Source organism: Perognathus longimembris, chromosome 2, assembly GCF_023159225.1.
Source record: "Perognathus longimembris pacificus isolate PPM17 chromosome 2, ASM2315922v1, whole genome shotgun sequence".
Classification (NCBI taxonomy): domain Eukaryota; kingdom Metazoa; phylum Chordata; class Mammalia; order Rodentia; family Heteromyidae; genus Perognathus; species Perognathus longimembris.
The window spans coordinates 32848499-32875589 of record NC_063162.1 but is presented as its reverse complement, the minus strand read 5'-3'; the positions used below and the strand labels follow the sequence as shown (position 1 = coordinate 32875589).

Sequence of the window (27091 nt, the reverse complement as noted above, 5' to 3'; positions counted from 1 at the left end):
GAAACTTGCCTCAATCATCTCCAGTGCTAACATTCAATAATCCTATCAATAAATAGTTCAAACATTCACACTGTTCACACATCTCTAAACATTCTCACAGGTTTCAGAATGAAGGGACTTGTCCCTTAAAGAACTGCAAGGCCTCAAAGGAAATCATGCTTTAGGCTGTTGATCATGGTGCATGGCTGCTGGAGAAAGTTATGGACTCTCTCTCTCTCTCTCTCTCTCTCTCTCTCTCTCTCTCTCTCTCTCTCTCTCTCTCCTCTCTCCTCTCTCTCCCTCTCTCTGACACATATATGTACACACACATGCACATGCACACACATACACTTGTCACACACACACAGACACACACACACTTGTCCCACCTGCAGTAAACTATTTGTCCTCAGACTGAGGCAATTATAGAAGTCAAAGTGGAGTTCACATTCATGTAGAATAGTTCTAGGATGTACAGAGTAAAGCTGTTTTTAAATAGCTGTCAACTTCTCATTAAGTTGTTGTAACTTCAAAAGAAGGAGAGGTGCCTTCAAATGCAAGTAGGACTGCAGGCTTCAGAATTTCCTGCTTTCGGTTGTGTCCAAAATATCTTATCCTATAGATTCCAGGTTGGGCAGTGTCTGGAATATGCCATTCTATTCTTGCATTACTCTGACCCAGTAATCCTTTGTGCCAGTAAAACCTATTGGTAGAAAACAAACAATAATCAAAATATAATTTAACACTTTAGAATGAGTGATTATTAACTCAATGAAGACTCAAGGAGAGTCTGCACCAAGCAAGGCACTATTCTAAACATGGAGGAAACACAGCAACAAACAACAGAAATAAATACCAGTTGCCTAGTAAGGGAGTTTCTAGTCAGAACAGCTATTTATTCTACTTTTCTAACTCCCTAACTCTATCCATCCCATGAAACTTTACCTCAGATGCAGAACAAAAGTAGTTGCTTTCTTCTACAATTATATAAAGACAGTAAAATTCACCTATAAAAAAGAACTACTTCAGCTTGGAATGGCAAGAAAGAAAATCACACACACACACACACACACACACACACACACACACACACACACACACACACAGAGTCCACAGCAAGGAAAAATATATGGCTAAAGAACATAAAGCAGGCTTACAAGAACAGGGCATAGTAACCTGTGGAAAAGTGCTTGAAATAAGGAAAACATAGAATTCGATCAGGCTGGGTAGTAAGCTGGTCCCTGAAGACCAGAGCCCGGAGCTCACATACTGGAGACATGCTGGATCAACTACCTGATAGGTCAGTTAAAGTCAAAAGTAAATCCTCTGAGCATGTAAATCCCAGAAGAGATGCTCAACATTCTCTGCTCCTCTGTGATTAGCTTAATGCTCTCCATAAATATTTGATGAGGTTATTGTTAATAAGCAGGGAACGATCTAAATGTACCGCAATAAATTTTAACTTTTGAAAATAAAGCATTTTTTTTATTATCAATATCACTAGTTCCAATAAATGTTTTCTTATTTCAAAAATAAAACACCTGTAATCTAAAGTTTTAAAGAGCAAAGGGAAGGGAAGGAAAATATGCTCATATCTGTATAGAATAACTCAAGGAAGACTCAAGGAGAGTCTACAATGAAGAAGGTGCTACTCTAAATACAACATCTTCAAATCCCTATTTTCAGTTAATGATCTAAAACAAACCAACATGCATATAATTACTTAACTGAGACGTGAGTTAGATACAAATTGCTTTTTAAAAAAAGAACACTCCACTGACTTCCATACCACTTGTTTTTTTTTGTTTGTTTGTTTGTTTTTTGGTTTTGGCCAGTCCTGGGGCTTGAACTGAGGGCTTGAGCACTGTCCTTGGCTTCATTTTGCCCAAGGTTAGCACTCTACCACTTGAGCCACAGTGCCTCTTCTGACCTTTTCTATATATGTGGTGCTGAGGAATCAGGGCTTCATGCATATGAGGCAAGCACTCTTGCCACTAGGCCATATTTCCAGCCCCCATACCACTTTTTTGTGGTGTGGAATTTCCAGACCTGAGAATATAAACATTTCATTATAACAGATACAGTGTCAAAATCTTCAAAATAACCATTCAGCTGCAAAGTGCAGTAACAAAAGCCCTGAGGTATATTTCTGAGAAAATTCCAGGAGCTTATTACCACAACCACCACCCCCATCTTTTGCTTGTTTCTATTGTGCTTCACCATCTCATGTGAGACCTTCAGCCATACACAAACGTATGCAAAATGTTGGGAGCACTTATTATTTTCCCAGTAGAAATATTGAGCTTGACAGAGACAGCTCAGCAACTTCACCAATACTCCTTTCAACTAATTTGCAAGAAGACTTCCAGAAAATAACTATTACCATTTAAAAAATGAGCAAAATGTCTATAGGAATAGAAATTTTCACCACGTTAGCACCTAACATCATAGAGGAGGCATATACAGCACTGTTTTGTAGAAAAAAGATAGAATTCAAGAGGAAGTCCAGTAAATCAATTAAGGAATGACCATATTGTGAATAAAATAGCACTTCTATGATGTCTTGAGTCCATCTTCCCTTTGTCCTTCATGCATTACATTACTAAGGCAACTGTTTTCAAAGCTGGAAAGACAAAACATTCACTAGACATGCTCACCGCGTCTCCCAGGAGGCATCATTATACAGTATGTGCCAGGCTGAAGTACTGTCTTCATATTTCTCTACAGTGAGAAAGGTCTCGTGGGTCTAAAATATAAGTAATGTAGCTGATCAATCACTGCACACACAAATTTGTATCTATACTAACGCCTCTTGTTAACCACATGCTAATTTAACAATACCTTTCATTGACATGCATTCAACTGTATTGTAAATTCTTATGTATTTACCCTTCAAATTTATTGTAAATTCTTACATCTTTACCCTTAACAGTCTATGCATTATCTTCAGAATATCAACTTCTATTAAAAACCATGTCGTTTTCAGAAACTTGAAAGGATCATGATTATGGATCCAATACTGAATTGGAAAAATTAGAGCTAAGAAGGAACAGGGAATAGAATTTGAGATTTCAAAAGGCATAAGTCAAGCCTTTTCAGGGAAGGCTTGTTAATCCATATTCCAAGACCATCTCTAGTCACTTCATGATTTAGGAGAAGAAATGGGAGTTTCTTCATCTTTCCACCTCCACACAAATAAATTATAGTTACTCTGTCTCCCGGAGTGAAAGAATTAAAAAGAATACATAAATCTCCCCTATCCTGAGGAGCTAAAGACAGTCTCTAAACTTTGTCATAATGGATTCCCAGAAACCATATCATAAGTGTATTTTATTTCCCTATCAGAAGGTAGCTAGCTATAATAGAGTAATTTGTTCCAGTCCAAAAATTTAGCCTCAAATAAAGCACAAATTTGAATAACATGGTAATAAATACAAAGGCTATAGACCTCCAATTTCCCTCTAAATCCTTCACAAAGTAGCCCATAAAGATTGGGTTTATGAATACCTCTACTCTATCTGTCACCAGTCTTCATATCTGCCATTTGTGAGTGTTCAGATAACCTTTGTTGAATAGATCATCTGTTTACAGCTGAGCCATGCAATTATTTAAAATCATTATCTAAGTAGTCAACTGGATAAATCTGAATAGAAGTTATATCTGATAAGACAGTTTTTATAACCATGGCTACTTGTAAGGAGACCTGTTTCTGAACATTTAAGGTCCAATGGTATTGGAAAGCCTTAGATGGGATAAGAGGTAGGTTGGGTTTTGATGAATGGGTATAGAGTATAGGTTGGAGATCAAGCCAAGATTACCAAACATGAGGAACAAAACATAAAACTATCCTTCTTACCCACTTTCTTACCATAATATCCTTCCAAATGCATAATTGCTTACTACACTTAATCTTTATAAGACTCTGTTTATTCATTTATAAAGTACTTTTTACCTATTAAAGTGAATACTATAAAGTAACTTACTGGGTAGTAGTGGGGATTAAACAAGATTCACATGAATGTAATATGAGTATTTTGTACATAAAACATTAGCCTATTTATGAGACTTCTATCTCCAATTAACTACCAGAGACTCCAAAGTGGAGATGTAGCTCAAAGTGGTAGAGCACTAGCCTTGAGCAAATAAGGTCAGGGACAGTTCCCATGCCTTGTGTTCAAACCCCTACCACTAACAAAAAGAAAACCTATTGCCCATTCAATATTTTGTAATGATTTTTTTTAAATGATGGTTGCTAGAAATAAAAGAAAAGCCCAGTCAATCTCATATTTGATGTTGTCACATTGCAATTGTTATCAGGGCAGTAATGGCACAGTGATAAACTGGATTGAGAAGATCATTTAGAAGGAGAAAGGAATTTGGAGCTACAAGTGACTATGGACCATGGGAAGGATGCTCATCGATGGAATAAATACAGTCTCAGTCTCAGTAAAAAAAAAAAAATATATATATATAACATGTAAATGCACATATATGCATATATGTATATATATGGCCTAGAATTTACCTTCCAATATATACTCTCCTTCTTCTATAAATGTCCACATTTTATTTCTGCTTCTGGTTTTGATGTTCAATTTTTGCTTCTTGACTTTATTCTTTCTTCATTTTAAGACAGGATCTTAATATGTAGAGCAGAAACACCACTAGTTTACAGCTCTCATGCCTCAGTTTCCATAGTGCTGGGATTACATTGGTTACCACCACATCCAGCTTGTTTAAAGTTTGACCACTACAATCTGTCCAATTATTGCTTGTGTAGTATGTACAATCCATGTAAGGAATTACAGAAGACTGAAATTATGTCATTTTTGTTTTGATAATAATCATGTATATAAATGCATTGTAAACTAGTAACATGATTGCCTTTGAAAAGTAGATATGTGAGGAAATAGGTTCAATTTATGTTAAATTTTATGCATTTCTATGCTGTTTTCACATCCGACATAAAATAAATACACCCTTCTATTACATTAATAAGATTAATTAATAAGATTAAGCACCTCTCCTGGAGCTACTTAGTAAAAATGGAGCACAAAAGCCAGAAGACACACCCACAGGTAACCATCTGAGTGGGAGTGGCCAGTCCACAAGCCATGAATTGTGGTATATATGATACTAAACAGAACAAGTTAAGTATTGTCTGTGTGCTTTCACCCAGACTCAATTCCACATTTACAACAAGATGGAAAACAAGCTGGCACAGTTTATCCTTATATTGTTCATTTCTAAAGAGATACTTAAATACATTAAAGGCTGAGAAAGCTGGTTAAAATTTGTGAAAGACTATTACCCTGTTCTCTGCTGAATTCTTTGGGTTGGCACCTACAAATACAACTTCTCCCTGGAAATAAAAATGTAAATTAATTAGTTATTATAGAAGTATTTAGGGCTATCCTCAAACTGGGGATATTATCTGTTACATATCCGAGGACCCAGGGCCCTGTACAGAATCCACTCTATTTAATCAAGTGATTACAAATACCTTTGCAACTATGAACACAGGAATTGGGTGCCAAGGAATTTTCTTTTGGTATATTAAAATATAGATGAGGGGGCTGGGAATATGGCCTAGTGGCAAGAGTGCTTGCCTCCTACACATGAAGCTCTCGGTTCGATTCCCCAGCACCACATATATGGAAAACGGCCAGAAGGGGCGCTGTGGCTCAGGTGGCAGAGTGCTAGCCTTGAGCGGGAAGAAGCCAGGGATGGTGCTCAAGCCCTGAGTCCAAGGCCCAGGACTGGCCAAAAAATAAAATAAAATAAAATATAGATGAAAATCCAAAGCTAAGGCACTTTGGTTGATACTGCCTTGTTGAGACAGGATCTCAAGAAATGTTACATTTTGGGGCAGAAAGGTACTGTGGTGGCTTACAAGGTCAATTCCTGCACTCAGAAGGTTGAAGCAGGAATAGTGAGTTCAAGGCCAGCTGAGGCTACATAGTGTCTATTTATAAACAAAAAGGGGGAGAGAGTTGGAGAGAGGAACTGCTTAGAGACAAGTAAACAGTACTTAGAAGCAATAAAGCTAAATGCTAGCTCTTTAAAAGCACACACTGCCAAAATCAGGAATAGATATCACTATATTGTACTAACAAATTAAACATTAAGATGGAAAAAGTCCTAGGAGAAATTCCTAGAGGGAGCATGCTCCTAGACAGACAAGTTAAATTTCAAGAAAGAAACATAATGGCCTCAAAATTAGAAAATAGGAATAGGCTCCAAGGTCAGGGCCACCCCAGGTATTGCAGTGAGACTCAGAAAAACACGCGTGAAATGACATCAAGCAAACTTTAAAGAGGCCATTCAAACACGGAAGAAAGCACACAGCACCAGAGCCATGGAAAACAAGGAGGGCAATCAGCAAAGACCCCAGAGCCCACCCTAGACTCAGGTATAGTTGTATTCAGAAAATTGATACTTTGTTACAGATTAAATACTAAGGAAAACAATAAGGGCCACTTATACTCAGTGAAGGGGAACCAAACATAGATTAACTGCGATACAAACAATTAGGAAACAATGGACTAAAGTAAATGAAAGAGGAGACAAGGTTAAAGATTAAAAGAAACAAGTTAAAGTGAAATTAGAAAAATTGAGGGGTATTGTGAAAAATAGATGGATAAGAGCAGACAAGAGCAGAGGAATATATAGAAGGAAAGGAACAGAAGGAAAGGAACTAAGACCTAGTCAGAGGAAAAGAGATAAAATAAAAGAAAAAATAGAATAAAAATAAAGATAAGACGAAATCTGGCGCGAATAATTAGCACAGATTTCTGAGTCTGCCCACCAGCCTGATACTGAGGATTCGCACACCAATGCTCCTGCAAACACCGCCACAGGGACCATCAGGAAGAATCCACACCAAGGACCAAGCACACCAAAGCTGGCGCCTCTGCCACCGTCTCTTCTGCCATCCCCTTCCACCATCACCAGGACCTTCAGGAAGAATGCTTGCCACTGAGCCCTCATGTGAAAACCTCTGCTCCCGCCGTCGTTGCCGCCCACCGGTCCTGCCAACCCCACCAGCTCCCAAGTCGTCACTACCATGTGCTGCTGGCCCCACCACCACGCGCAGATCCCCCACTGAGAAACTGCGGCCACAGCCACCAGACACAGAGACCCCTCAACAGGTCTCTGCTGTCCAGCGCAACACCAGCCCCAGGACCTGTGAGTAATCCATGGAGGACCTTCCCTGGAAACAACTCTCCCAAATTCCCAGGACCAAAACCCTTGCCTGAAAGGAAAGAAAGGATCATATCTGATGATAGTAAAGGCCCAAACACTCTTCCTAAACCTGTGGCTACAGGGAAAAGTTCTGCTCAATCTCTTTTGTTGGGATTTGTATCTCCCGCAAGCAGGTCTGAGAGTGGGATTCTAGGTAGTAGCCATACTCCCATGTCAAGGGTGTGTCTGAGTCCAACCAAGCCATAAGGAAAGCTGATGGATGCAAGGCAATCAAAGCTCCATCAAGAGACAACATAGAGGGCTGGGGATATGGCCTAGTGGCAAGAATGCTTGACTCGTATACATGAAGCCCTGGGTTCAATTCCCCAGCACCACATATATAGAAAACGGCCAGAAGGGGCGCTGTGGCTCAAGTGGCAGAGTGCTATGCTAGCCTTGAGCAAAAAGAAGCCAGGGACGGTGCTCAGGCCCTGAGTCCAAGGCCCAGGACTGGCCAAAAAAAAAAAAAAAAGAGAGACAACATAGAGAACATAGAGAGACTCACCGACCCCCCTCCCCCCAAAAAAACTGGAAACCTCTCTTTGTTATTACTATTTTCTTTAAACTCACTAATTTTATTGAATTCTTTTTCCTTTCTTCTTTCTTTTCCTTCTTTATCAGTGCTATTCTGTTTAGTTCTAAATATACAGTAAGATTACTACGAGGCTTTTTTCCTACTTGCATGCATAATTAATAGAGGCTATACTTTTGGTTACTCAATTTTCTGTTCATCAATCTTAGCATTTCTAATTTTACCATTACTTTTATACATAATTTCTTTTCTTATTTTATCTTTATTTTTTGTTTTATTGTCAAATTGATATACAGAGGGGTTAGAGTTTCATACGTTAGGCCTTGGGTACATTTCTTGTACTGTTTGTTACCTCCTCTCTCATTCCCTACTCCCTCCTCCCCTTGCCCTCTCCCCCCATGAGTTGTTCAGTTGGTTTACACCAAATGGTTTTCCAAGTATTGCTTTTGGAGTCATTTGTCTTTTCATCCTGTCTCTTGATTTTGATATGCCCTTTCATTTTCCTAGTTCTAGTACCAGTATATACAGTATCCAGGGTACTCAGATGAGATACAGTGATAGCTCGAGTACAACCACAGGAAGGGATACAAGAGGATCATCAACAAAAGAAGCTATGGTTTCACATGGCATGTTGAAGTAATTACAACAGTGATATAACACTTATTTCCATAACATGGATTTTACTTTGCATCATCTTATGGGTTCATAGGGGCATAGCTATTAGGCTCTTGTGATCCTCTGCTGTGACTAGCCTAAATCTTTGCTAATTTTTCGTGCCCGATCTCATCTTATCTTTATTTTTATTCTATTTTTTCTTTTATTTTATCTCTTTTCCTCTGACTAGGTCTTAGTTCCTTTCCTTCTGTTCCTTTCCTTCTATATATTCCTCTGCTCTTGTCTGCTCTTATCCATCTATTTTTCACAATACCCCTCAATTTTTCTAATTTCACTTTAACTTGTTTCTTTTAATCTTTAACCTTGTCTCCTCTTTCATTTTCTTTAGTCCATTGTTTCCTAATTGTTTGTATCTCAGTTAATCTATGTTTAGTTCCCGTTGGACTGAGTATAAGTGGCCCTTATTGTTTTCCTTAAGATTATTTTCTTTAGACTATTTAATCTGTAACAAAGTATCAATTTTCTGATCACAACTATACCTTAATCCCCAAACCTGAACCACAGCATCTTTCTCTAAACAAATTAAAAGAGAGGTAAATAGGGGAACACCTATCCAAGATTTCAAGCCTCTAACATCTGTACAACTACCTGGTATTGGATTGGTTCCTGTCCTAAAATAGTGTTCTCGTCTTATTGGAGTGGCTTTTGTTTACAAATGGGCAGAACTACCCACAAAAACACAAGAAACATGCCTAGTCAACGAATCTCTAGATAAAAAGGCAAAAGAGCAGTCATGGAAAGACCTAAAGGATAGTTCCCAAAATGATTTTAAAACATTGTTGTTAAATATGTGGAAGAAAAAGATTGAAATCCTGTACACAGCTATGAGTGAAAGTGATAACTTTAGCCAAAATTTCAATAGAGGAATTCATGGAATCCATAAGTAAAAAGTTGAATGAGGGGCTGGGGATATGGCCTAGTGGCAAGAGTGCTTGTCTCATATGCCTGAAGCCCTGGGTTCAATTCCCCAGCACCACATATACAGAAAACAGCCAGGAGTGGCGCTGTGGCTCAAGTGGCAGAGTGCTAGCCTTGAGCAAAAAGAATCCAGGGACACTGCTCAGGCTCTGAGTCCAAGGCCCAGGACTGGCAAAGAAAAAAAATAAAATTAAATAAATAAATAAAAGTTGAATGAATTCCAACAAAAAGGAAAGGGAGTCCAATGAAAATATGGCCACCCAGTTGAAGGATTTGAGAGGACATTCAAAGCCAAATCAAGAAAGTAAAGAAGTCCATACAAGTTCCAAAACAAAGCTCCAATGGAGAGATGGAACCTATCAAAGATGACCAACTAGAAGAAAGGAGACCAAAAAAAAAAAAAAAAAAAAAGAAAACAACAACAACAAACAAACCAAAGGGTAAAGTCTTGATAGCAGGTTAGATAACACAGAAGTTAGAATCTCTGAAATTAAAGTTAGTCTAGATTTTATAGAGGAAAAAAAGCAACCAGTTATTCAAAACAAATCCAAGAAACAAGAAATACCTCTTCAGGAGATCTAAGACACAATAAGAAGACCAAATTTAAGACTAATAACTATTGAGGAGGGTATAGAAAGGGAAGCTAATGGACTAGGAAATACATTTAATTACAGAATCCTAGCAGAAATTTTCCCAAATATCCAGATGGATGTTCCCATCCATATACAAGAAGCTTCTAAAACCCCAAACAGTCCAGATGAGAACAGTACATCCCACCACCACATTGTAAACCATACAGGATCAACAGAGATCAAGGAAAGGATCCTTAAAACTGCCAGGGAGAAGAAAACAATCAAAATAACTAGCAATTTCTCAGCAGAGACCATGAAAGCAAGGACAGCCTGGAATTAAGTATACCATGTCCTAAAGACAAATAACTATGCACCAAGAATCATGTACCCAACTAAGCTCTCATTTATAGCTGATGGACAAATAAAAACCTTCCACAGCCAGGAAAAATTGAAACAATATATCTCTACCAAACCATCGTTACAGAAAATTCTCAAAGATGCTCTACATATTGAAAAACAAGAAGAATATGATACTGGCAGAGAAATGGCCCCTAAACAGGGAGCCAGGTAATTGAAGCAAGAATTGACAAGGCACAGCCACTAAAAAGATAGACAAAATGGCAGGAACCAACAATCCTAAATCTCCATATTAATGGAATTAACTCTTCAATTAGGGAGTGACTAGTTGGATAAAATAGCAAGACTCAACTTTCTGCTGTCTTCAAGACACATCTTGCCCACAAAAATAAACATATTCTGAAACGGAAAGGCTGGACTAAAATCCATCAAGCAATGGCCCCCATAAGCAGGTGGGAGTTGCAATCCTAATATCAGATAAAATAAACTTCAAATCAAAACTAGTGAGAAGAGACAAAGAAGGCCATTACATATTAATAAAGGGATTGCTCTTACATGAGGATATAACAATCCTAAATATCTATAGACAAAATGCTGGAGCACCAAACTTCATCAAACAAATATTACTTACACTAAAAACACACATAGAACAAAGCATATTGATTGTTGGTGATTCTGACACACCACTGTCACCTCTGGATAGACCAACACATCAAAAACTCAACAGAGGAATTTCAGGACTAAACAATTGCTTAGACCAACTAGACTTAACAAACATCTACAGAATATTCCACCCAGCAATACCAGAATATACATTCTTCGCAGCAGCACATAGATCACTCTCTAAAACTGCTCATCACCTTTTCAAAAAAGATAAAATTAAGCTACAAAAAGAAAATAAATTCACATCATTATATAAGCCATCTGTTAGAACAAACAAATAATTTCCCAAGGTTGAAAAACACAGGTAAACATAAAATTTAGTGGTACCAATCCTGTTTCAGTTTGTTTGAACTCAAAACTTTGTATTTGCTAGGCAAGTACTCTACCAGTTGAGCAATACCTCCCCTCCATCCTGCTTCATTACTGTAGTTTCCTTGATTTAAAAGGCAACTTCTCTTAGCTCCAGGGGATGACTCTTTAAATGTCCATTTAAGAAGAAGAATCATTTCCAATTCAGAAATTCAACTTGGCTCAATTATTCTTAGGAAAAGAAAAGAGCTAGAATTTTCCATTCTCCATGCTCTACAGAGGCCTTGTTCAAGAACTGTCAAAATGATCAGTGTTAAAGTTGATTTGTGGGATCATTAGAAGATCGTGACATTAAGTAACATTCATTACCTCCCTGAAATATTTTAAGATTTCTCTGTGGGACTTACCACCCTGTATGTAGATTTTGCTGGCTGTAGGACATCCCCAAACTTTTTCCCTATTGGTGTTCTATCTTCCATGCTAGGAATTAATTGACTTATTAGTTCTTTGAAAAATGGAGGCTCTGGGCCACTGCTCATGTTGGCTACTGTGTCCTGGAACAAAAAGAACATTTGTTTAAGGAATGTACAATACAGAGTCCCCAGAGTCCCCTGTCCCCAGACTTTAATTACCAGAAATGCCTGAACTAAAGAAAGTACGAAGTATGTACACACACACACACACACACACACACACACACACACACACACACACACACACACACCCCACAAAAGCTATTAGGCTTTACCAAAATGAAAGAGGAAGCCTACTGAAATGTGCTGCTAGGTGTTCATAATTTCTCTTTCTGTCACTAGAAGCAAGTTTTGATGGCAAGTTGCTGTTTTATTTCCCTGGGTAGTATAAGCCAGAGTTCAGACAGACCACATGGGAACCCTACCCAGGTGTACTTCCATTGTTCACTAATATGACCTTGAACAACAGCTAATGTATGGCACTGTGATTATTTAAGAATTTTCACATTGTGTCAGGATTATGTCACAAAATTGTGGAAATCTTTTGTATGCTTGCTTGTGCTAAAAAAAATATAATACACATCTTTTTAATTTAAAATGTAAATATCAGTGTACATCCTGATTGGTTTGCTCTGTTTTCTCTAAGTTTTATCACTTTTGTGTCATTAAAATTATACTAAGTGAAGTGAGCCAGACCCAAAGAAACATGGACCTATGGTTTCCCTCATAGGGAGTAATTAGTACTGTATCTCATCTGAGTACCCTGGATACTGTCTATACTGGTATTAGAACTAGGAAAGGGAAAGGGAATCCTAGCTACTCAAGAAGCTTTGAATTCAATTGGGGAAAAAAGTCAACAAGCTGGAAGTGGCAATGTGGCTCAAGTTGGCAGAGTGCTAGCCTTGAGCAAAAAGAAGCCAGGGACAGTGCTCAGACCCTGAGTTCAAGCTCCATGACCGGCAAAAAAAAAAAAAAAAAAAAAAAAGAAAGAAAGTCAACAAGGATCCATCTCCAATAGTCAGCAAAATGACATTCTGGGAAAAATGGCACAAATGGTAGACTGCCAGCCATGGCAAGAAAATCAAGCAAATCTGAGCCGCTCCCCCCTCCTCCAAAGTTCAAGTCCTGATACTACTACTACTAATAATAATAACAAAAATAATAATATACGCATGTACATACAATAATGATTTCTACCACTAGTAGATGTTAACTCAATTTGCATTTTACTACCAATAGAACTTCACACCTTCTTGTTGATAATACTTTTGCAGGAGTCCCTATAATAAGGTGGCTCAGTGGTAGAGTGCTTGCTTAGCATTCATGAAGCCCTGGGTTCGATTCCTCAGCATCACATATATAGAAAAGGCCAGAAGTGACACTGTGGCTCAAGTGGTAGAGTGCTAGCCTTGAGCAAAGAAGCTCAGGGACATTGCTCAGGCCCTGAGTCCAAGCCCCAGTACTGGCACAAAAAAAAAAAAAAAAAAAAAAAAGACAACTTGTCAAAGCCATTAAACACATGAAACTAAGGTTTTCTCTTGCTTCCCACTATACCTTCCCTGAGGAAACACACACACACACACACACACACACACACACATACACACACACACACACACACTTCGATTACCATAGCAATAGCCTTAGCCAGGGCTTTATAGAGCTGGAGATAGGCAGACAAAGTATGAGGCCCATAAATTGTAGACACTGCCTCATACCGCTGAGCCTGCAGAGAAAGCAATGTAAAGTATGTTGGTTCTGTGTATTTCAGTCCAGTGATGTTTGGACATCTCACATTGTTCAACCCCAGCATAATCTTCAATGCTATTTGTGAAAACAGTGAAAATTTCCATTTACCAGCCAAAGCAAATGGCTCTCACCAGCTAGGTATGAAAGGCAGCATGTTCTCTTTGCTTATGCCATTTACATTGTCGCTCCATTAATCTGAAAGCTATTGAGCATGTGATTATTGTAAATACTTATAATATGAATGCTTTCCCTCAGAGCACATTGAAAAATAAGGAGGAAAGGAGTTTTGTTCAATGACTCTTGAATAAATTGGATGCCGTTGGTATCCTCTGTAAAAAAGACTTTTAACCCAGTAGAGAGCTGTGAGATAAAGCCAAGTTAATCCTTAATCTGCACTCCTAGCCTTCTGCTTTTTTCCAGCAGAATTTCAAAGACATCCAATCTAAAAGGGTACTCAGCATCAGATATGCCTATCGCCTTCTGCATCCCAGTGGATGCCATCCGCCCACTGTGAGGGTCATCTTAGAACCCTCTTTCCTCCCAATCCTATATCCTGTTAGGTCTACACATCATGTCATTCCACTTTCATAAAATTCTTAAGTATGCCAAGGCATCAGTGGCTCATACCTGTAATCCTGGATCCTTAGTCGGCTGAGATCTGAAAATCACCATTCAAAACCAGCGTGGGCAGGAAAGTCCATGACACTCTTAGCTCTAATTCAATACCAAAAAGCTGAGAATAGCACTGTGGCTCCAAGTGGTAGAACACTAGCGTTGACCAAAAACAACTCAGGGCCACAGTGCCCAGGCCCTGAGTTCAAGCCCCAGGACAGGCACACACACACACACAAAAACAAAACTCAAGTATGTCATTCTCTTTTGTCTGTCTTTACCTGTGTTCAAGTGCTCACTTCTCACCCAGATCTTAACTAAAACATTTTTAGTCAGTTCTAGCTTTATATATGCCTTTCCAGTTCATTTTCAACACTGCCATCCTAGAGACCTTTCTAAATCACAAAAGGGATCAAAGAATTCTTCTGCTTTGGGTCCTACTGCAAATCTCTAGTGCCATCCTACCAAGCCAAAGCTTTGCTGTACTGTACTTACGATTGTTCCTTTCACCAAACTCTGCCTACCACACTAGCCCTCATGTCTTCATCACATTTACTACATGGTACTCCACTAACTCTAGCCTATCAGAGGGCAAAGTCTGCCCCTCTAGGCTTTTACATGTGCTCCTCTGTGTACAAAACACCTTCCTAGTTTGTATTTGAACAGCCTTCACTTGGTCTTAAGAAATCATATAGGGGTTGCATCTTCCTTCATGTAGACCAGTCAACATCCTCCAATATTCAGTATAATTTGGAACTCCCTCCTAGTTTTTTTAAGTCATGCAAGACATACTCTCCACAAAAGTTGGACCATCTTCTTTCCTCTCTCTGTCTACTAAAACATTAGCTTCTAGGGGTCTTGAGGGTAGGAACAGATTTTTTATATTATTCTTATTGCTATGCTCTAGGAACAGACTGAGATTATCTGTCACAGTTTGCATATGTTGACCTAATTAATTAATGAGTGCATAGTAATCCTTCCAGGAGCACAACCCTGAACAAGCTCTTCATGCTAAGAATATTTTTGACAATCTTTTGGGACCTATAGAACCTTCTCAAAATAACTGTTCTAAGTGCATAAAACAAAAAAATATGTGAGGTTGGCAAGGGAAACCACTTAGGTTGAAATATTCTTTTCAGTCTATAACAATTTTGTGAGATAGCAATGCTTATTCTACTTCACTACACTACAATGCAACATGATCTAATAGTGGATATGAGTAGATACAGATTGAATGCTATTTTTCATTCAAAATAAGAATAAAAGACACTTCTGGGTCTACAATAGCTATATATCATATCAAAATATTGTGATTCCTATTGGGGACTAAGTCAGAAATACTGCTAATATTATTATTGCATTATTACTGAGATTCATAATTGAAGGAAATGCTAAATAACAGAGAAGAGTGAAAAGAGATATTGTTATTTCTATTACATTTTACCTCAGAAACATTTATTCAACAATAGTAAAGTTTGGATCTAAAATACCTTCCACAGGTAATATGTGGTAAAGACGTAGTCTCCAGCAAAGTGCTATTTAAAGATAATAGAAATTTAGTAAGTTCCTACTCCTATAGTAGGAAACCTTTAGGACAGTGGCAGAATATGCTAAGATGCTGAGACATAAGCCCCTTTCTCTTCTTCTCCTCAATTCCTGGCAACTAGTTAAACAGATTAGCTCTACCACATACTCCTTGTATTGCCATCCTGAACCTTCACCAAGATCTAAAAGCAATGTGTTTCCCCAATCATATGAGACAGCACAATCTCTCTTCTTTCTCAGTGGATACAGTCAGGTGTATTGTTTGTGTGTGTTTTTCATAGTGATGGAAAGCTGACTAACACAAACAAAATTTCCTAAAAGCATAAACCTTTAGTATAGCAAATAGAGGACAGACAACAGCAGAGACTCCACTGCTGATATAATTTGCTAAGGACACATGCTGCTGAATGGTTAAGCATGATATACTACCAATTGTATTAGAATGTATTTGTTGTGGAACTTTAGAGTATATTCAGAGTCAAACTACTTGAAAGGTACACGGACCATATTCTAGACTGCTTAGAAACAGAGAAACAATATCACTCTTCAGGATGTCCTAAATTATCTGAACACTATTGCTTGTGATATGTGTGTGTGTGTGTGTGTGTTATACTATAAAGATTATTTAAGATTGTTTTAAAGTGCATTCAATAAATAATGCTTTCAATAAATAGTTTCTGTCACTGAGAGTTTTCCCATGTTTAAGGCACCAAAATAGTTATTTGCACCTCTGACAAAAATCATTGTTTTTAGGGATGGTGGAAGTCAATGAGATTAGAATTTTGGTCTGACTGGAAGTGATGAACCTAAAACTCCAAACAATCACCTTTGGCTCATCTTTCTCTTACAGTGCCACCTAAAACAAAGGCAAGTCTCAGAAACATTATTGAGAAGCCTAGAAAATCTCATTTGACACAGAAGTGTTCATAATGGTAGACTTTATTTAAATGTGAGAAAGTTTTACTTTACCTGGTATTCTCATAAGTGGCAATGTAATGTGTCTGTGTATTACACAAGCCTGAAATCACAACAGTCATATCTTTCATCCCGTAAGATGCAAATTCCTAGGACGGAAAATGAAGCCTAGTAAAATTATTATTCATTTAAAGTTATTATTTCTCAGTTATATTTAAGATACAATTAATTTATCAGAATTGCTAGTGAATTGCTAGTGATTCTTAGTGAAATCCTCTCAATGACAAAACCACAAAGGAATACAGAGGTACTGAAGAGTCCTTTAGGAAAAATTAGAAAGATACTCTACATTTGCTGGGCAAATTGGTACGCCTGTGGATAATTTTTGCTTTTTTTGTTTTTTGCCAGCCCTGGGACTTGAACTCAGGGCGTGAGCACTGTTCCTGGCTTCTTTTTGCTCAAGGCTAACACTCTACCACTTGAGCTACAATGCCACTTCTGGCTTTTTTCTATATATGTGGTGCTGAGGAATCAAACCCAGGGCTTCATGTATGCAAGGCAAGCACTCTACCACTAGGTCATATTCCCAGCCCTGTGGATATTTTAATGGTCACATCAACAGAGAAGAATCTTATAGTTGTCTTAGGAAATTCTTGAAACAAATGGCTAGGAGTTATCTTGAAATTAATGTTTTTTATCTAAGGGAAGAAATTCTATTCATTTTAGGAAAAAATTTAAGAATGTACAATTAGAGGAGCAGGATTTTTTTTTCCTCTTCACAAAATATAAATATGTAGATATTTTATTGTATATTTTACTCACTGCTTGAACTGCCTCTCGAAGTCTTCGTCCAGACATGGTTGTGAGTCAAGAAAAAGAAATCCATGAATGTTTTACCCATTCAGATATATGGAAGTATTCAAAAAGATTTGCAGTAAAAGCAAAACCATTGTCCTGGCTCATAACCTATCAATAAATTACATAAAATTTAATGAGGATCCAAAGCAAAAGTTCAATTTTTTTGCTGATTGTCCTATATTCCAAGAAAATCTTAAATTGGCAGCAGCCAAATGGGCCAAAAGAAAGAAACACAATCAGTAGGTGATATCACTAACCAAAGATCATCTTTATTTTCTATTCACTGACCCCACAAAATCAATCAATTGCATTCTATGTTAGTAAGAGATGAGGAGTAGGGAGTAAGTATACCAGCTGGGTTTAGGCTACATGAAAGGACTACTTCTAGGTGCTGATGATTCAAGAGTGGGGAACAGTCAACAAGTAAATATAAAAGTGAGATAGTGATGAGCACAGGGTAGGGATGAAAGGAAGTGGTGGTGGTCATTGTGGTAGTGACAACAGTGGCAGTGCTAATGTGATTGGCAGTCGTGAGTGAAAGTATTTTAGGTAGTACAGGCAGAAATGCCAACCATATTGGAAATCTAAACAAAACTAAATAAATAAAAGGTTTAGCTAGCTGGAGAGGAGAACACTGGAAAATACAGTCATAATATTCAATGTACATATATGAAAATGAAACTAGGAAACTTGAAAGGATGGTTAGGGTTGGGATTGATGGGGCAGAATGATAAAACGGATGACATTGATCAACATGCATCACACACATAAATTGACATGTTGAATCAAAATGCCTTTCAACAACTACTTAAAGATAAATTTCTTTTAAAGAAGAGTAGATGTAGTAAGTAATGAGACTAACTGAAGGGACTGCACTTCACATGGAGTCCAAAGGCCCTCAGTCAAGAGCAATCTTAGTGAGCTTAGGAAGAGCATGTGGATTTCCCCCACAGGCAACACCTTGACAATAAACAAGATGGCTGGTGCTGGAGTAAGCAAAGGTGGAAGATGGGGAAAAGTCACACCCAGGACCTTCCTGAGGAACAGAACGTGTGGAAACTTGTGAGAGATTGTGAGGTTGTAAGGCTATGCCTAAAAAGAGATGGAAAGCTTGGTGGGACTTGGAGAACTGAGCAGCAAAGTAATATGATTTAACTTAGGTAACTAATGTTAGAATAATTAATCTGGCTGATTTGCTGAAAGAAGGCTATACAGGAGTAAAGGAGAAATCAAGCATGTTGAACGGGAGGGTTTGTTTTTTTCTATTTATTGTCAAAGTGATGTACAGAGAGGTTACAGTTTCACACATTAGGCCTTGGGTACATTTCTTGTACTGTTTGTTACCTCCACCCTCATTTCCCTTTCCCCCCTCCCCTTTACCCTCTCCCCCATGAGTTGTTCAGTTGGTTTACACCAAATGGTTTTGCAAGTATTGCTTTTGGAGTCATTTGTCTTTTTATCCTTTGTCTCTCAATTTTGATATTCCCTTTCTCTTCCCTAGTTCTAATACCGGTATATACAGTTTCCAGTGTACTCAGATGAGATACAGTGATAGTGAGGGTACAATGACAGGAAGGGGATACAGGTGGATCATCAACAATAGAAGCTACGGTTTCACATGGCATGTTGAAAGTAATTACAACAGTGATATGACACTCATTTCCATAACATGGCGTTCATTTCACTTAGCATTATCTTATGCATTCATAGAGGCATAGCAATTAGGCTCTTGTGATCCTCTGCTGTGACTCGCCTAAACCTGTGCTAATTATTCCCTATGAGGGAGACCATAGAGTCCATGTTTCTTTGGGTCTGGCTCACTTCACTTAGTATAATTTTTTCCAAGTCCTTCCATTTCCTTACAAATGGGGCAATGTAATTCTTTCTGATAGAGGCATAAAATTCCATTGTGAAAATGTACCACATTTTCCTGATCCATTCATCTACTGAGGGGCATCTAGGTTGGTTCCATATTTTAGCTATGAAAAATTGTGCTGCGATGAACATTGTTGTGCTGGTGGCTTTAGTGTGTTCTTGTTTGTGTTCTTTTGGGTAGATGCCCAAAAGTGGGGCTGCTGGGTCATAGGGGAGCTCTATGTTTAGCCTTCTGAGGAATCTCCATACCATTTTCCAGAGTGGTTGAACCAGTTTACATTCCCACCAACAATGAAGTAGGGCTCCCTTTTGGCCACATCCCCTCCAACATTTATTATTGTTGGTTTTCTTGATAAAAGACATTCTTACTGGGTTGAGGTGGAATCTCAATGTTTTTTTAATTTGCATTTCTTTATGGCCAGTGATGTAGAGCACTTTTTCATATGTTTCTTAGCCATTCTCAATTTCCTCCTCAGAGAAGTCACTTTTTAAGTCATTAGCCCACTTGTTGAGGGGGCTATTGGTTCTTTGCGGTTTTGTTTTGGAGGAATTTAATTTTTTTAGTTCTCCATATATTTTAGATTTGAGGCCTTTGTCCATTGAATGTCCAGAAAGATCTTCTCCCAGTCTGTGGGCTTTCTGTTTATCTTGCGAGCTATGTCCTTTGCCCTGCAGAAGCTCTGCATAAGTAACAGGAGTAGTGGCATAGAGGGAGGATGATTACAAAACATGAAAAGAATGTAGAATGCACAAGATTTGCTGATGAAAAATTAATTCAAGGATAATTTCAAGATGTAGGGAGGGCCTGAGCAACTAAAAAGTATGAATTTTCAATTTACTAAGATAAGTAAGATGATATATGAAGAAGGTTTAAAACACTCCCATGTTTTTAAACATGTAAACTGATCATTATGTGTAACTTCATTTTAGTACTATTTCAAGTGTTTGTAATGGCATAACTAATGGCATCATTTTGCTTTAAGATAAAAAGTTTGTCAATTTTCACATTTGCTGCTAGTTGCCCACGAGTAATAGGCATAGAGAGACTTATTCTTCAGAAGCCTCACTAAAAGAGGGCAGATATATTTGTCACAGTCGCCAAAGTATTTGAAGAGATGCACTTGTCTTTTTGTAACTAATATTTCTAAGCAGAACACACAGCTAGTACATTTTGAAACTAAGTTTTAAAAAGAAGAACTCACGTAAATTCCCCAGGAACAGTAGCTATGGCCAAGAACCCAAGAGTAATTATCTGAACATCAACAATATCTGGATGCCAGGGATGAGGGATAAATAGCTAATCAAAGGAAGAAAATTGTGTTAAGTAAATTATGCCTTCTGTAATAAGCAGATATATGATCACAGAACTTTTGTTATTCAAAGACAAATATTTGAAGCTCATTTTAACGTGTATGCTTGTCCTGCCAAAGATTTTCTCCTAACTTAACATATATTAAATATATCCAGTGGCTATATATATCTTGATCAAAACATGTGCTTTTTTCATGTTAATGCTTCAGGTATCTGAGCATATCAATTAAGTTTGGGGTTGATCTGTCATTCTGGAGTAACAGTAGGTAACAAATTATGCAGTGTTCCTTAGAATAGTGTATAATTGTCCTTACACATGATGAATGTCATGTGAAATCATGTACCCTATTAGCACTTGACCCTAATTCCACTTTAAGTTTACAGTTCCCACATCTTGCTTTATCTTGCAAGGCTTCTCCAAGAGAACCTAGGCTTTTCCACATTCCAATCTGGGTAGCCTATCTTCCTATTTCTTCCTTTACTTTCATTTCTTCCCTAAGAATTTTTAGTAGACTATTTTTTAAACGCATTAAAAAAAATCTTGCTCATTCAAACCAGCTATATATTTATAAATACTGGAGTGATGTTAAAACATTGAGAATGTGAAAAGCATGTTCCAATGGAAGTGTTAAAAGAATATTTTAATATTAAATTATTTATGAAAGAGTAACTAAAGAAAATCTCTTCTGACAGTGGGCATCTCTCATTCATTATCTGATGGTTATGAAACCACCATACACGAATTTCATATGATAACCAACTGCCTTACCTCTCCAGTGTGAAAAAGGATTGGCTTTGGCTTATGACATTCTTTGATTTCATCAGATGGTCTACCCAGGACCAGGTCCCGAATCATTTCCAAAAACAGATCCCCCTCTGTTGTCCCTACAAGGAATGTTACACTCAGTGTGATTCCTTGGACTTCCCTCTAAAAGAAGGACCACTGGCACAAATATTGAACAAGTATCCTTCTAGAGGCTTCAGAGGTTTTATGAAGGTTGTTGTCCAGTTATTCAAACATTTTGAACAATAGAAGAAGCATTATTTCCTGTGTGTTACAAAATAATCATCTTATTTAGTTAGATGTTCTGAGTGTACAAGAGAATTCAGACAATGTATTGGGCTCAATTTCCTCAAGATTTTATTTCTATTCATCTGGTTTATTTTGTAAGTGAAAACATTTTGATTTAATGAACATATGTGTAAGCTACATCATCCTTTTTTTTTTTTGGTGTGCCAGTCCTAAGGCTTGAACTTGAGGCCTGCTTGGTATTCCTGAGCTTTTTGGCTGAAGACTAGCATTCTACCACTTGAGCCACAACTCCAGTTTGTGCATTTTAGTGGTTAACTGGAGATAAAGAGTTTCACAGACTTTCCTGCTAGGGCTGACTTCATATGGTGATCTTCAGATCTCAACCACCTGAGTAGCTAGGATTGCAGGCTTGAGCCACTAATGCCAGGCTACATTTTCCCTATTTAAAAATAGGAATACATTGCAATGTCAGTTGTCTGGCTTGTGTCTCTGAAACAATCCCTTTTGAACCTTCATCCAAACACACATACACATAGAGTAAAAACAAAAAGCAAGCCCCAAATGCATAATGTCAGACAAAATACTTTAACTATTAAAAAAACTATGAATTCAGAAACTTTAATGATCAGGAAAACACAGCAGCTTAAAACACTTAGGTACCTAATAGCAGAGCAAAAAATTAAATAAAACCAACAGAAAGGAAAGGAAAAATAAGAAATTCATTAATAATGTCAAAACATTTAATGATGAATAGAACAATCAGGAAGATTAGCCAAGACATAGAAAACTTGAACACTGCTAGAAATCAACTAGTTCTAACAGATAACAAATCAATTATTCCATCCAACAATAAAATGTATTTTATTTTCAAGTGCACATGGAAAAATCACCTAGGACAGAGTGTAAAACAAAACTCAACACATTTTAGAAGGTAAAAATAAAATGATAGAGTTTTGTGTTTCAACCACAGTAGAGTGAAATTAGAAATAAGTAAAAGGGAAGGAATTAGGAAGAGGTAGGCATGGTGGTACATGCCTATATGTCCAGTACTCAGAAGGGAGAAACAAGAGGACCACAAGTTTGAGACCTGCCTGGTCTACATAGCTAGATTCTGTCATCTACATAGATTCTGTCTCAAAAAAAATGTAGAAGACTGATCTAAGATGACAACTGAAACCCAAACCACCCTTACTCTTCATCCCCCTCAGACAGAAGAGGAGAAAATAACATCTAATCACAAAGATGCTAATCCAAAATGAAATTAAATAAACCCATTTCAGTTTTATTAAAGTGATAAAAAGAAAGCTTGGCAAACAAATTGATCTGTAAGTTAGATAGTGTTGAAAATTTGGGAGCTCTAGTTAACCATACCCAGTTCCAAGGAATTTAATATGTCTGTGACTACTAGTGTTTTAAGTATGGTTTTGAACATATGTGGGAAAGTGAGAAAAATGGGATGAACCATAGCTCATTTATTGAGCAAACAACAAAGTCAAAGTGATCTCAACCACTTTGGACTAGAGACAATGTTATATCTTACAATGTATAGAGCTCAGTTAGTCCTGACACATTCTGCCACAGTACCTGAGTGGAATATGACCACAAGTGGTTGTGGGGCTGGAACCAAAACACCAGCCAGCTATGAGAGAAAAAGCCTCTACAGGGGATGAAGGACTGAGTTCAAGGGTTCAAGCCCAGGCTGGGAATATGGCATAGTGGCAAGAGTGGTTGCCTTGTATACATGGAGCCCTGGGTTTGATTCCTTAGCACCATATAAATAGAAAAGGCCAGAAATGGCACTGTGGCTCAAGTGGCAGAGTGCTACTTGAGCAAAAAGAAGCCAGGGACAGTGCTCAGGCCCAGAGTTCAAGCCCCAGGACTGGCAAAAAAAGAGTTCAATCCCAAGCATCTGTACTAAACAAACAAAATAGCAAGAAGTGGAGAGGGAGGAGTCTGACATGGTCCTACAGGAAGTTCAAGCAACAGGTAGCTGCAGAAGTAAAGGACTCCAAGGCCAAATGCCCCAGATTCCCTGATAAGGAGTGCTATCACCCACCGAGGGTTGCAATGGAAAGTGAGCACCACACTGTGTCTAGCACCTGCACTTTAGCTATGTGTGATGCTGCTAGGTAGGACTGAAAACTCCAAAATCCATAAGCCCCACACCCAATAGAAGGGCTGCCATCAAGATGTCAAAGAAGAACAGGTATTGGAAAAGTTAGAACCTAAGATAATATTCTGCATCTCATAAGGTTATAAAATTGATTATCAATTTAGAGTAATCATAAAAAGCCAGATGTTGGGGACTTGTGCCCGCAATACTGCCTACTCAGGGCACTGAGATCTAGAGATGGTAGCTCTAAGTCAGCCAGAGTGAGAAAGTTCTTGAGACTCCTATCTCCAGTTAACCACCAAAAAGCCAGAAGAGGAGATTTGCCTCAAGTGATAGAGCACTGGCCTTGAACAAAAAAGCTCAAGAACAGTGCCCAGAAACTAGAGGAAGCCCTATGAATCACACACACACACACACACACACACACACACACACACACACACACACGAATAATCATAAATTAATTAAGTACATTCACTAAAGTTATCAATACAATGGAATTAAAAGAGAATTTGTCCCTAAGGCTGAATGAGCAGAAAGCAAAGTTAAAAAGATTTCTACCTCTAGGAGATCAAACCTGACCTAACATACACAAACCTTGAAAAACTGTTGACTCCTGAGGTTAGAAATTAAAATCATGATGTAGTTAAACCTCATGAGTAAGAGAAACATGGGGAGTGTGGCTCCCACTGACTTAAAGCTTACCCTGCGTAATAGGGAGGCCTGAGACTCCATCCATGCTGCCAGCTGCAAAACTGTAGCCCAAGGCTGGTTTACATGTCTTCACCTAAAGGAAAGATTTTTAAAGCACAACAAAAGCAAAGAGGAAAGTAAAGTCAACAACAAGTAATAACATGATGGCCCCAACACTCAATCCCTTTGGCATGACCCACATGACTTGCCACACTTACTGTGTGTGTGGAATTGAGCTGGATGCTCACATCTGTCATGTTCACCCACTGGTGAGCAGCAGCCACCGGTCCTGTCACCTCTTTGAAGGCAGCGGTGTAGAGTTCCTAGAAGAACCATGCAGAATTACTGTCCCAAAGGAAATTGCTGAGGGGACAGGGTGGTGAATTCCTGTGGCCTCAGGAAGCACCAGTTTGGAAAGCATTCCTCCACTAGGAGGTGCTCTACTGAATGCTGTAAATAGCTGCTGCCCACCCCATGTGGCTAGCTCCACCAAGCCCAGGTGAGTCCCAGAAACTTGAAGGCCAGGAGACTGTTGCTCTGTGTTTATACCCTACAAATACAAGGTTCTAGTTGTACAGGTTGTGACAAAAATAGCACTAATACCACTTGAAAGACAGCTAAGCAAAGTATGCATTTGCTATGCTGATACTATACTACTTGTGTCATCTCCTATTTTGTTGTTTCTTTTTTAAAATTTTAGTTTATTTTTCAAGTGGAGCCTAGATTTTGCCCAGGCCAGCCTGGGATGGTGTTCCTTATATCTCTACCACCCAAGTAGCAGAGATTATAAGGATGGCCTACCATCCACAACTATCCAAGAAAATTTAAGATAAAAGAGGGCAAAACACTTCTCATTTGGGCAAATGAGAGCCTGCCTATCTTAGTATTCTTTTTTATTGATTTAATTTTATTGTCAAGGTGATGGACAGATGGACAGAAAGGCTGCACTTATATACATAACATAGTATTGTTTTTGAAGTTTTCTTTCTCAAGATCCTTGAGTTTGACAGGCCAGGGCCAAGTAGACACTTAAAAGAAATGAGAACCAGCCGGGGATATGGCCTAGTGGCAAGAGTGCTTGCCTTGTATACATGAGGGCCTGGGTTCAATTCCCCAGCACCACATATACAGAAAACGGCCAGAAGTGGCACTGTGGCTCAAGTGGCAGAGTGCTAGCCTTGAGCAAAAAGAAGCCAGGGACAGTGCTCAGGCCCTGAGTTCAAGGCCCAGGACTGGCAAAAAAAAAAAAAAAAAAAAAGAAATCAGACCCCAATTGTACATCAGCTCCCAAATTGATGATCTGATCTTTCGGGGTGGGAGGAGCAAAGGGTGTTTCTTAATAGAACCAGATGATGCATTTTCAATCTTGTGGGAACTGTCAGTCCAATGTATTTGGATAGGTTTATGTTGGTTCATGGGTTTCAGACATACAAGTGAATTATGGCCAGCACAAGTCCCTTCAGCTAGGCTGAAGCCTAGGTCACTTCCACTCTGTCCTCATCTTCAATGGCCACATAGAAGCTCTCAGGATAAGTGCCCAGAACCCCAGCTACAGCCGTTCTCTCCTAATTAAGAGGAAGTTTGCCTTGCTAAGAAGAGAATGCAGAATATTCCTTGACTCCCAGACCCAGGAAGGTAACAAAATTTCTGACATCAAAGTGTGTCACAAGCCCACATCCTAAATAGAATTTGTTAATTTGGAATAACCCACTGATGATATCACCCTAATTAAAAAGAAACTTTAGCAATTAGGCTGACTACTGCTAGCACTCTTGTGTCTGATGTTTTTAAAGGCACTTCAGCTCTGCCTTTATTGCTCCTGGGACATTTTAGAACTCTGGTAATAAATTATTTACTTAAATACACACACACACACGCAACACACACGCACATACACACACACACAACAAAGGCTTGAATTATCTATTATAAAAGAGAGATTTAACTATCAGGTACATGTCATTCCGATGTCTTCCTTTATAAATATAAATCTGTCTCCAAAAAACATTAATGAAATCTGTCTCCATAGAATCTGATAGAAAACATGAGGGCAAAATAAAAGATAAATTTGAGGAGAAGCAGAAAGTTAACATTAATAGTGAATTCATAGCCACATCATTATAATCCATTCTCTTTTCACCAGAAAGTCTCTTTAAAAGAAAATATGAGCTTAAGAGAAAACATGAGCTCAGTACACTGATACACTGCTATAATCCCAGCTACTCAGGAAGCACAGGTAGCAGAATCATATTATGAGTCCAGCTTGGATCTCATACTATCTATACCAAATAGAACAACAACAATAAAAGCCAAATAAAGAACTAACTGGAAGCCAAGATGCAGAGCTGGTCCAGATAACTTTGGGCAGACCAGACCAGTGAGATTTATGAGAATCTGGATCAGTGTGGCCATTAATCAAAAACAAAATTAAAATATCTTTACATCTATCCATCTTCTTCTGTCTAAGGCAAGTGCTCTGGATGTGTAATCATTCTAAAACAGAAAGTTTTTTCAATCCTTCCCCAGCAGAGGCAATTCCTGTGTGGCTGGCAAAGTCAGCCTTCATAGGTGATGTCTTCTAGATTCCTGTGGCAGTCTGAGCTCTTGCTTCTCCCTTGCAATTATTGATATCCTAATGAAGGAACTCATGGCTTTCATAGGATG

The 27091-nt window shown here is 38.3% G+C and overlaps 1 protein-coding gene across 1 annotated transcript in view; it reads right to left on the bottom strand.

Moving 5' to 3' along the window:
- Positions 1-492: 492 nt before the first annotated feature.
- The window catches only part of LOC125343139 (neutral ceramidase-like), a 45281-nt gene continuing 18682 nt past the window's right edge, over positions 493-27091 (bottom strand). The window contains 11 exon segments of the mRNA XM_048335414.1: positions 493-682; positions 2637-2725; positions 5291-5341; positions 11658-11804; positions 13354-13458; positions 16607-16693; positions 17367-17412; positions 20486-20574; positions 21358-21473; positions 24440-24521; positions 24646-24750. Of these exon segments, the coding sequence (XP_048191371.1) occupies positions 493-682; positions 2637-2725; positions 5291-5341; positions 11658-11804; positions 13354-13458; positions 16607-16693; positions 17367-17412; positions 20486-20574; positions 21358-21473; positions 24440-24521; positions 24646-24750 (1107 nt within the window).